This window comes from Urtica dioica, chromosome 9 (assembly GCF_054948205.1).
Source record: "Urtica dioica subsp. dioica isolate 48M chromosome 9, U.dioica_male_clone48M_v1_H2, whole genome shotgun sequence".
Classification (NCBI taxonomy): Eukaryota; Viridiplantae; Streptophyta; class Magnoliopsida; order Rosales; family Urticaceae; genus Urtica; species Urtica dioica.
Window position 1 is genome coordinate 14,105,181 of NC_142764.1, and position 12,313 is coordinate 14,117,493.

The following is a 12,313-nucleotide window of genomic DNA, read 5'->3' on the forward strand; positions in this document are numbered from 1 at the left end:
TTATCTCGATCAAATCATAAATTAGTACGTAAGTTTAAACACAAAATGTGCTGAAACTGTTTGCGTTTTTTTTTCTTGTCACCAACAAGAAATTTACGTTTATTGGATTGAATTTAGTTAACATTGACAAAAATATTGGTGTAGAATTCAATAAACACTGAAAGAACATCATAAGCTGAAAAAAACAATTTGTTTCTGTTGACTACCAATAATCACCGCAAGAACAAGTCCCATCCCTGAAATGATGAAACCTCCTCACATCTCTCAAGATGATTTCCCGGCCCATCATCTTCGAGATGACCTTACTCGCAGCGTGACAATCATTGCAAACCCTGAGATTCTTGGCGACTCTGATGGTAGTCCCGGGAGGCGTGTTGAGGATCCCGAAGGCGATGGCGAGCTTCTCGCTGTGGCCGCAGAGCAGGGTCTCCTTGTCTTCGTCTTCGACGTTGTGAAGCACGCAAGAGGTGTCGGGGACGTACCCTTGCTTCTTCATCCTCCCCGAGAGCTCCCGGAGGAAGGCGTGGAGCCCCGGGTGGGACCCGTCCCCGGCCACGAACCGGTGGACCTCGTCTCGGTGCTCGATCCAGCTACACCCCGGCTCCTTCCTCACGCCCATCTCCCTCATCCTCCTCCGAACCCCCATCGCCTCGTCCCACAGACCCTCCGACGAGTAGATGTTGGAGAGGAGCACGTAGTGGCTCGCGGCGCTCGGCTCGAGCTTCGCGAGATTCTCGGCCGCGATCGCGCCGATCTCGACGTTGCGGTGGATCCGGCACGCCCCGAGGAGGCTGCTCCAGGCGCCTGACCTGTCGAGGCCGCGGGGCATCTCGTCGGCGATGAGGCGGTGCGCCTCTTCGACTCTCCCGGCTCGCCCCAGCAAGTCCACGAGGCACGCATAGTGGTCCGCTATCGGCTCCGTTCCGTGCTCGCTCTTCATGCTGCGGAATAGTTCGAGGCCCTCGCTCACCATCCCCGAGTGGCTGCAGGCCGCGAGGACCGCGATGAACGTCACCTCCGTCGGCCTCGCCTCCGCCGCCATGTCTCGGAAGAGCTTTAGCGCCTCTTTCCCTCGGCCGTGCATCCCGTGGGCCATGATGAGCACGTTCCACGTGATGGCGTTCCGTTCCGGCATTTTCTCGAACGCGGCTCGGGACTCGTCGAGCCGGCCGCACTTGGCGTACATGTCCACGATCGCGCTCCCGACCGCCACGTCGGACGCCAGCGAGTGCCTGACGGCGTACCCGTGGATCTCTCTCCCTTTCGACAGAGCCGACAGAGCCGCGCAGCCCGGGAGGATCGTCATCAGCGTCACCGAATTCGGCTTCGCGACGGTCCCCATTTCGCGAAGCAGGTTCAGAGCTTCGACGTGGCGTTCGCACACGACGTATCCGGTGATCGCCGTGTTCCACGTCACGATGTCTCTGTCTTCCATGGCGTCGAATATGGATTTGGAGATCGAGATCTTTCCCATCCGGAAGTACATGTCCATCAGCGCGTTTTGGACGTACCTGTCGCTGACCATTCCCTTCTTCACTGCGTAGCCGTGGACGCTCGCTTTTCCGGGGAATTCCTTGCAGCGAGCGCAGGCTGGGACAATGCTCGACATGGTCGTGGAGTTGGGAGAGAATCCGAAGACGGCGTACATGTCGAGGAAGAGACTCAACGCCTCATTGTCGCGTTCGTTCTGCGCGTAACCGGCGATCATCGCGTTCCAAAGCGGGATTTTCCGGTCCGAGACGGGGATCGAATCGAAGACCCGGCGGCCAACGTCCACTTCTCGGCAGTTACAGTACATGTCCACCAAAGCGCTTCCCACGAAGGAATTTCTCTTCAAGTTGCTGTTTTTCACTGCGTAGGCGTGGATTTCCTTCCCCGAGACTAGCATCTCTAAGTGGGAACAAGCGGGAAGGACGCTGGCAATCGTGACTCCGTCCGCACCGACTCCCTCGAGGACCATCATCCGGAAGAACGACAAGGCTTCAACAAATCGGTTGTTCTGAGACAACGAACTTATAATCGTATTCCACGAGACCAAATCCCGGTCCTCGAACAACCGGAACAAGGACACCGACTCGTTGACTCTCCTGAGCTTGGCGTACATAGCCATGAGGGCGTTTATAGTGAAAGTCTTCCAGTCGCATTGTCTCAAGCTATAGCCATGGAGTTGCTTCCCGAGCGACAAGCCACGAGATTTGCTGAGGTTCGAACAAGCCAGAGCGACGCTCACCAGAGTAAACGAGCTGGGCTCCACGTTCTCGGCGAGCATACGCCTGAAGGCCTCCAGAGCAAGCTCCCATTCCTCGGACCTGCACAGAGCCACGATGATGGTGTTCCACGAAACCTGGTCTCTCTGGGGAATTCTGTCGAACACCTTCTGCGCGTCCCTGACATCCCCGCACTTCCCGTACATGTTGACGACGGAGTTGGCCACGGTGACGGAGGACGAGGCGTGGCCGAGTTTGAGGGCGTGGGTATGAATCTGCCTGCCGAGATTTAAGTCGCGAAGGGCTGCGACGGCCTTCAACATGGCCGGGAAAGCGAAGTTGTCCGGAGGAATTCCGGCGACGGTCATGTGGAGGTACGTAGAGACGGCTTGTCGGAAGTGGTTGGAGCGGACCTGGGAGCGGAGGGATTCGACCCATGTCGAGGACGAGTGAGTCTGCGGAGCAGATTTGGCGGTGGAGACAGAGGAGGGTTTTGGAGTTTGTGGAGAAATGGAGAGGGAAGCCACTGGATAGACTGACATTCCGTTTCGTCTCGCTCAACTCAACCTCTTATCCACCTCTCTAAATAAATACTTCCTCCAATCATAGGATATTTTGTAAAAAAAAATTAAAATAAAAAATTGTGAGTCTATGATCATTCATGTACAATTTTACGTAAATATCTTCGGAGATGTAATTATCAAATAAATTGTTTTAATCCTAAAACCTTGAATTTGACCATCAACCCCAGTTGATTGTGGTTAAATTATGGTTGACTGCCGTCAACTATTGTCAACAACACTAGAGAAACGTTTTTTTTTTTTTTTTTTAAATCAAAATACACATGTTTTATATTTACGACAAATCCCTTTAGAAATTGAATTGTGTCTAGTTCACATATATATATATATATATATGAAAGTTCTCATTTCATTAATAGCGCCTCCATAATGTATATCGTCCCACACGAATTTGGACTAAAATTTACTTCCAAATATTTCATTTTTTTTTCAAGTTCTTACTCTCCTTTTATCTCTAGTGTTCGATAAGTACTAAAACTATGCTTCTGGTCGAATGTTCCAGCCATTAAAAAGACCGAAATTTGATATTCTCGGGATGAGAATTTTCCTCTCTAGGACAAAAAAAATTCCAGTTCGTAATTAAAAATAAATAAATAACTAAAATTGAGTTTTAGACCATTCTTTACATAATTAATATATAATGTTTTTTAAAAATAAATAAGGGTTATTAAGTTATATAACCACACGGTTATAGTGAATTGTGATATAACTCACATTTGGTTAATTTCTTGTAAATAGTCAAGTTAACTTATGAACAAATTAATAAAAGACTTATTTAACTCAACCAAATATGTAAAAAAATATAGTTAATAGGCTGTCACGTATGCAAGTTAGTTATTTATAAAGTATTTACCAAATGTTGGCTAATTTGCAATTTCTATAGTTTAGATGGCTTACGTAACCAAATTTTTAAATAAATAATGTACTCGACAGGTTCTCTCTTAAGCTCTAGGGGTTGTGTGCATTTATACTAATGGTGGTATCTTAAGGCGAAGGTCTCTTGCACGTTGTTGTTGTCTTCAATGTCCAAAACAGTAACACATTGTCCAACGAGGATAAAAAAAACCTTTTTTAATCCAAGAGACAAAATCGATAAAGTCCTAATACACCTTATCATAGGCTTTCTCGAAGCCGATCTTCAAAACAACCAATTTCTTGTTCGCTTGCCGACATTCCTCGACCACTTTGTTGGCAATAAGAATAAGATCCATAATCTGCCGCTTCTCCACGAAAGAACCTTACACCATTGTCACCATATATGCCAAAACGTCTATTAGTCTTGGGACCATGTTCTGTGCAAGAATCTTATATAGGCTCGATACTAGACTAATCAAATGACAACCGTCGACCTCGTTTGTCTCTCGGAAGGGGTGGTCCTCAGCCCAACCAAGTGGTCTTCAAAGGTTTTGCTTCTCGTCTTCGGGTTTGAGATCTCAGAGCAGGTGGGTTCCTTTCCTAACGTTGTCTCTGTACATCTCCAGTAAAGGCTCAATGGAGCAGAGCGTGACAGCTGGATACGAGATGGTGTCCGGGTGGAGGAAGAGGGGTTGCTGAAAAGAAGGATATGGTTTGAGGGATTAGCCCTTGTTATTTATGTTTTAGGTTTTTGTGTTTGGATTTGTAAGGATCTTTTGTTTTTTGATGAGGTCGTTTTGTCTACTATTTTAGGGTGGTTTTGTTGTCCGAAGATGATTTTATCATCTGTCACGTTAAGAATTCAAGCTCTCTATTGATATTTTTGGGTGTACAGGTTCTCGAACATATTTTTCCACAATCGTTGGTCTTCTAGAGCCTTTAAGTTGCTCGAAATTCAGTGTGAACTATTTTCCACTTGTCAGAATCTCACACAAGTTGTGCTTTCATCCGATTTTAGGATTGAATTTCTATTGTCTTGAGGTATCACCAATCGGTGTTCAAAGATGTTTGATGTCTGTAATATTAGGTGTTAGACCTTTTTTCTAATAGATATGCCTCAAGCTTTTCTAAAAGCAGCTCCTTTTGTTCCTCCTATTCAAAACGCCGCACCATATCCACCGCCTTTTCCTCCACCAAAGGTTCTCAATAAATTCCTTCCCATTGGCCAATGTGAAACAACTCCGATGAGTACGTATTCTTATAAAACGACGTGATCTCCTCTGTTATTTTCTCATTATGAGTAGATCTAGCCATCCATTTTTCTAGTTTTCATATCGAGTTACTTGCCTTACAAGAAGATGTATCTTCAACTTCAATCCACAAAATGCAACTTCTGGAGAGAATAGGAGAGTTTGAGAAAGAAGTGAAAACTAATACAAATGTGAGTAAATGAGGTTTTAGAAGGTTCAAAGGGGCATTTTTGTAAAAAAAAACATGATAAAAGTCCAATTTTGATAGTGTGTGCAAATAACAAGTTCATTCAGGTCGCCACTTACTTAGAAGGTCTAGAAAATAAAATTTCATTTTTAATTGAGTCCGACCTTTCAAATAGGTTTTCGAACAATGGCTTGTGATCAAATCTTTAATTTATTATATTTTATGTCTTCAGACCATGTTTTTTTTCCCTCTTTTGAAACTATGCTCATGGTTCAAGCCTTGCAATCTTTTTTTCTTCTTCTCGTAAGCGTATGTTTTCCCGTAAAACACGGGCACAACTCTGTTAGAATTTAGTTCTTAAATTTTGTCTTGTATGCTTGATCTTCTTTGGTAATTTATAATAGATCAATAACTTCACTCAAAATTTTTAATAGTTTCTAAGTTATTTGGTTGGAATTCGAGTTAAAATGTTTGAGACTTTAATTAATTTTACATGTCTGCTATCTGAGCATAATTTTCTCATTTGATCTTGGCTGTTAAAAAATTCTTCTAGACTTTGCTCAAACTTCCGTCAAGTCTTTTAAGTTTTTTGAAACTGATCTCGTTTAGAATCTATCCGATAAAAAAAAAAATATATGCTTAGTGCGGTGTTTACTTCCGTCAATTCTACATGTATGCCTAATTTCTTGGACTTCTCTTAACTTGTTTTATTTTATCCAAATTTGTTAAGATTAAATCTTTTGGCAAGCTCTCTAAAATTCGTAGGGACTTCGAACTTCTAAGATTTCATCTTGTTTGGATTTTAATTTACTTTATTCAGACTTTGACTTTTGCTGTTTTTCTATACGAAATTTATAATTTCCTTTGTTTAGACATCTAAGTGTTTTTTTTTTTTTTTTTTTTTTCGCCACTCTCTTATCGTCTTATTTCTTTATTGTTTCATTAAGAGAGAATACGTGCTATATCCTTAATAATATTCGAAAATAGATATTTTTAGCATTGTGACTTGAATCCATCCTCCGTTTCAGAGTCTTTTTCATTTGAGAAGCCCAAATAACCAGAATTATTTTAGCATTTACGAGAAAAGCGAAAAATGAGGTATGGAAAACCACGGTGAATAACAGAGTGAAAATTTGTAATGCATTAAAATAAATAGTACGCGGTGTCACTAATGCCCAGAAAACGAGCATACTTATACAATGACTAAATAATGGGGAAATTAATACCACAACCAAATTCTGAGACGATAGATATGTAACAAGGCAATAATCCTATGGACACCCAAATATAGTGATGTTTTTTTTTTCTTTTTTTCTTTTTTTCTTTTTTTAATTTAGGAGCAAATGCAGACTTTACCGATGCAGATATCATTCAAACTTCAAAGCACAAGAACAGCAGCTTAAATGCAAACGTGCGAGCTTGGAAAAAAAAAACAGGCATACCATATCTATTCTATCTTTTTCATTCAACTTCTTTGACAACTTTTTCTTGTTCAATTTGGTATCTTCCTAAACTTACTCCCAGCGTATCCACAAATCTCTCATGAGCATTAACCTCACGGTAGACGCCGATTGTCAAATGCAAAAATGTAAACAGCAAAGAAAATAATAATAATAATAATAATAATAATAAATGACAAAAGACTCCTACATGATGACCAGATCAAGAACTGGCCTCCGACAACGCATCAGTTTCCCGACCAAAAATGTTTGATGACTCGACTCCATAATAATATGCAATCACAGACCCCAAATTTAGACACCAAAAACGCATTTAGAGAAAGAAGAACATGCCGTCAAGTGAGCCTCGGCTTCAAAGTGTCCGAGTGATCGCCAACTTGGCCCAATCGGCAGCTTCCTTGATCAAAGGATCGTCAGATCCCAAACACTCTGTCAGAAAATCTCTGCACGGCTCGGATTGCTGGATTAAAGAACACGCGCCACTGCCCAGGGTATCAGCCAAGTCACCGAGGACCCCAACCGCGGTTTTTGTGACAAGATCGTCCCTGAAACAGCACAAAAGTAATCATGAGAAACTAGTATCTCAAATAAGTTGGGCAAGAATCTCATTCGACTTACATGTCCCTCTCAAGATACAGACCACCCACGAAGTGCACGATATGAGGCGCGTGTGGGTTCAAAAGCTGAGCCTTAGCAGAGCCCTTGAAGCCTTGAAGGATCCCAGAGTAGGCCTCGAGAATCCCGTTCCTCAAAGAGTTGGTGTATTCAAGAATGTCGTCGTCCACGCCTTGAATATGGACCGACACCTCCGCAGCACCCTGGAGCATGGGAACGGCGTGCTCCATATACTTGTCGAAGCCGTCTCCGATGGCCAATGCGATATCGCCCAAGCAAGAAAAGATCGGAGGCTTCACGGATCGGTGCAACTGGTTGTCCGACAAGTTCTTGAGTAGCTCGAGCATTATCTGGTCACAGTAAGTCATAACGTCGCCCTCGAGCGCCCTGCACACATCGCCCACCACGCCCACTGTTATGGCACAGACCTGGTAGTCCTCGATATCTCGCAGACCCATCAGTAGAAAGTTTATGAAGTTGGGCATGTATTTCGCGAAGCCCGGGCCGGCGCAGTAGGCGAGAGCTCCGATAGCAAGCATAGCCTCCTCGTGCGAGGTGGCACTTTTGCTGCCGAAAACTGCCACAAAGAGGTTCATCATTTCGTCGGCCTTTTCCAAGATGAGAGGCTTTGTTGGTTCAAGTGACCCCAGCTTTTGTATCATGACCTGCAAACAGCCACACAGAAGGCCTTGGAGTTCGTTTAGCTTCTCCTTCTCCTCGGACGAGTTGGGCTGCACTGAAAAAGTCTGTTGCATCTCGTGAATGATGACAGGAACTAACTGAACCACGATCGTGGCTGTCTCGGCCGTAGAACACCTCACGACCTCATTCAGCGTCTCGTACGCTGCCGTTCTGAGGCGTGAATCTCCAGCATCGGGTCGACGAGTCACGCTCAGAAGGGCATGAAAAATGTCGTGTACATAGGGCGTCAGCGGCGAGGGTGGCTGCTCGATGTCCTCGAAACCCTGAGCGAGAAAATACAGAGCACCGCAGGCTTTCTCGGCAACGTTCGGAACATCGTTCATGCTCTGAAGGAGGACCGTGATGATCTGCTGACAATTTGCCGAGGTAATAAGGGGCGCGGCTGAAGCTGAACCGTGCAGAAACTCGAATATTCTTCCAAGAGCCCATGCAGTGGTGTCTTTCACGTGAGTGTTCTGATCGGTCATCAGCGCGTTGAGCATAAAGGTCAGCCCGGCATTGACCAGAGGCATTAGTTTTTCCGGGGACGGACCTTCGAGAATCGAACCGAACGCATAAGTGGCTGCCTCCCTTTGCCTCCAATCTGGCTTCGTCACGTTTTCTTCAATGAATGGCATCACAAGTGGGACTATGTCATCCCCAACTGTCTGCGCAACGAGCCCCAAACACGTTCCTCCGGCCATTGCGATATTCCAAGCTCCTTCATCCTCATCCTGATCTTCTTCCTGCTTCAGTAAAGTCTCCAATAACAGAGGCACAATTGCGGGGAGAGCCTGCTTCACAAAATAGAAGCAAGGAACCTCGGAATCAGCAGTGAAATCCGCTCCGTAATCTTCCAAAATATCGATCTCCTCGTCACAGATTGAGCTCCAAAACTCGATGGCCTGAAGCGCAACAGGCTCTTCATCCTCCTTTATAGCCTTTGACGTGATGTTGAAAATATCTTGAATATATGGAGAAAGCTTCTCATAGTAGGTGGAAGATATGGCCACCAAACACTCGAAAGCAGCCTGTCTAATCCTCAACTCGGGAGAAAGAGTAGCCTCGCACACGACTCTCATCAGGTAATCCCGTTCCATGTCATTAGAAAAATTTGCCTGAGCAAAACCCAGGGCATTAAACAGTGCTTTCGTCGCAGCGAGCCTGACGTCGTTGTTACTCTCTGTAGCATTCATGCCCTGAACGACAGCCGTGAGTATCTTGTTCACCTGAGCCTGATCGAGTATATCAGGAGAGATTTCCTCACAGATGTACCCGAGAGTTTCGAGCGTGGCTTGTCTTGTTTGAGCAGGAAGCTGGTGTGTGTTTGACAAGAGAGCTTCAATCAGCTCAGGCCACTGTTTGTGAGGCAGCTCGATTCCAGCGACCTTTGCAATGACCTGCGACGCAGTTGAACGAGCCTCGAGGGCCTGAGATGCGAGGGTGCTCAATAAGCACGCCCTAATCTGGGCCTTCGCACTTTGGTCCAATGCCAACCATCTTTGCACAAATTCAATCTTCCTATTTTGTTCCTTCGCATCCAATGCATTTTTTAGTATCAAACCAGCTAGCTTTCGGCTCTCGCCAGGCTTCTCGTCGTTAGCCAATTCCCCCGCAAGAGACAGCAAGAACATGGGAAGGTTTTGCTCCTGAAACTGTTTGAGGCTTTCCTCTGCATGGTTTCGCACGGCTCCATCAACCGCTTGTGCATTTAAAAGGATTTGGGTAACATCCATCGCGTGAAAATCTGTAGATAATCAGTTCACACAATAATAAGTTCGTTTGTCTCTCTACAGCTTACAATATTCAGTTCATTTGGCTCACTCACCAACTACAAATCAAAGCCAAAATAGACATATCAACTTAAGCCAAAGCCAGTTGTGCAGATATAAACTAACCCAAAGTCAAATATATACAGTTGTCCAGATATCACTAACCAAAGCCAATATATACAGTTGTGCAGATATCAACTAACCCAAAGCCAAAACCTTTCACATAGATATTGTAATTTGAAGAACCTTCCTTTTTTTTTTTTTCCACTCAGCTGTATTATATTCACTTATGACATATTCCAAGCAAAAGCTACATTTTAAAACTTCAAAAACAAAAAAAAAACCTAACGCGCATCTGAATCTTTTTCACCGGTCTATCAATTTCAGCAACAAACTGAATCCAATATTACAAGCAACCTTGTATTCGAATTCATTCGACAGCCAATAAGGAACCTCCAACGCAATTGCCATAACCTTAAATACTTAACCATTAAACCCAGAAACCGAAACGGACCATAAAAAAACGCGATAGCCAAATCGAAACAGCACAAAAAGCAGATTCCCACGACCTATTTCAACGGAATCGTGAACCAAAATACTCAGATCAAAACCCTTATACACATGGCCGTCAGAGACGCAGTACACAAATAAAGGAGAAATGAGAAAAGTAACCTGGATTAGGCCGATAGAAAGATTTGCAAAGTGGATTCGTTGACGAACTCGGACGAGAACGAAGAAGCGGCTACTGGGAACTAGAGAAGCTACTAAACATCAACGGGCCGTGTGTTTTTTCTTTCAATTTTAATTTCTGTTAAATAGAATTAAAATTTGTGTAAAATAAGTTTAAACTTTTTTTATTATTGTTTAAAAGAGAATTAATTAATTAATTAGTATTTTTTTATAAAAGGCTTAATTTTTTTTTATATAACCAATAAAAGGATTTATTTTAAATGTATAATTTCGATTAAGAATTTTAGTAAATTTGAAAAGATATTGAGACTCTTTATATTTTTGGATGATATGTTAAAAATGAGAAACTATCTTCGTTGTTTACAAAAAAAAAATTCCAAAATATTTACAATATTTTCTTCCAGTTTTATCACAGCTAGCTGCAAATTTATCGAATTTTTTAAAAATCTTTAAAATTTATAAATATCATTTTGGCCCCTATTACCATTTTAACTCCGCTATTTTCATTATTTACAAAAAATTCTCAAATACCTACAATTTTATTTTTCTTCCACATTATCGGCTGTGAATTTATCCAAATTTTTCTTAAAATTTTTGATATTCATAAATACCCGATTACCATTTTTAGCTCAACTGTCATCATTGCTTAAAAATTAAAAAAAAAAATTAAAAAATAAAAAACCTTAAATACCTAAAATTTTATTTCTCTTTATCACTTTTAGCTGCGAATGTATCTAAATTTTAAAATCTTTAATATTAATAAATATCTTTAGCACAATAAAATTGGTCGTGATTTGCATTTATATCTTCATTGTTTACACAAAACTCCTAAGTACCTATAATTTTATGAAAGTTCAATTTATTTCTTTTACATGTGTTTTTAAAAATAATAAATTATGTTTCTAATCATAGCATTTATAATGAAGTTAGCATGCACCATTTCTAAAATTTGAGAACTTGTCATGGAATTGTGATATTTTTATTGAGTTGGATGATTTTATCATATATTATCTTTAATTTTGTATAATATTTTTCATGTCCCGCTTAATTAACAAAGTGTTAGAAAATGCAATATGGATTTAAAATAACTTTGAACATGGCTAGTATAGTGATATAAATTTTTTTCCTATATTCGTTAAATCATATTTGACGAAAACCACAAAAAGAAATATGCATCAAGTCATCTTGGATACATTTAGATCAAAATGAATATGAATATGAATATTCAATTAAATTTTCCTCGAAAAATGAAAAACATATGAGAAAATTCGACAATATAAATTTGAAGTTTGTTTGTAGGGATTTAATTGTGGGCTAAGTAGATAACTTGATTTGAGATGAGTTTTTTGAGCAAACTAGTATTACCCGAGCACTGCGAAATAAGAGGAGCAAGAAGGATTGAGGCCGAAAGTTACATTTGATTACTCACTTTCACTCTTCTTGGCTTATACAATTCAAAATGTTTTAAAAAATTTGCAAGGTCTCATGTGTGATCCAAAACAATATGACCTTCCCAAGACCACCTTCACCTTGGCCAAATTCCAAGTCCTCCGTGACTCCGCATTCACGGCCTTAGATCTACAAATCAAGTCGTGAGTCGATCTTCGGTTGACGCATCATCAATATTCTTCAAAAATGTCTATCCAATAAAGATATATGTATAAATTTTGCGACCAACCTTCGACAAATAGCCAAGGGGTAAAACGCTTCGCTATCTTATAATTGAAGAGTTCACTCGCCACCTCACTAGCGGCCTGCTCAAAGAAGAGTTAAAATGACTTGTGATAAATTATTCCACATATGCACAACATGCACTAAACTTCAGTCACACTCACACGTAGGAAAAGCTCATATTTCATACATTTTACTGGTTTTGTAGCAAATGAACTCTTTTCCAGGGCTTGCGAAAATCTTTTCCTTGAGTTCATTGAAAGATATACTCACAAGCACCTTCTGAAGACCGATTTGAAGAGGAAATAAGAGCTATTATTGTCATCCCTATCCTACTAGATTCC

At 41.9% G+C, this 12,313-nt stretch overlaps 2 protein-coding genes across 2 annotated transcripts; both read right to left on the bottom strand.

The window, feature by feature from the left end:
- Positions 1-98: 98 nt before the first annotated feature.
- OTP84 (Tetratricopeptide repeat (TPR)-like superfamily protein) lies at positions 99-2,854 on the bottom strand. The gene has a single exon (XM_089627103.1). It carries the CDS (start codon positions 2,747-2,749, stop codon positions 203-205), a length of 2,547 nt encoding a protein of 848 aa, XP_089483229.1. The 5' UTR covers positions 2,750-2,854; the 3' UTR covers positions 99-202.
- A 3,815-nt stretch (positions 2,855-6,669) lies between these two features.
- Positions 6,670-10,419, bottom strand: LOC149385134 (importin subunit beta-1-like). Its single transcript, XM_089625640.1, has 3 exons — positions 10,281-10,419; positions 7,159-9,583; positions 6,670-7,085 (listed from the first exon to the last, which is right to left on the bottom strand). The coding sequence occupies exons 2-3, from the start codon at positions 9,570-9,572 to the stop codon at positions 6,893-6,895; spliced, it is 2,607 nt and encodes an 868-aa protein (XP_089481766.1). The 5' UTR covers positions 9,573-9,583; positions 10,281-10,419; the 3' UTR covers positions 6,670-6,892.
- Positions 10,420-12,313: the final 1,894 nt, after the last annotated feature.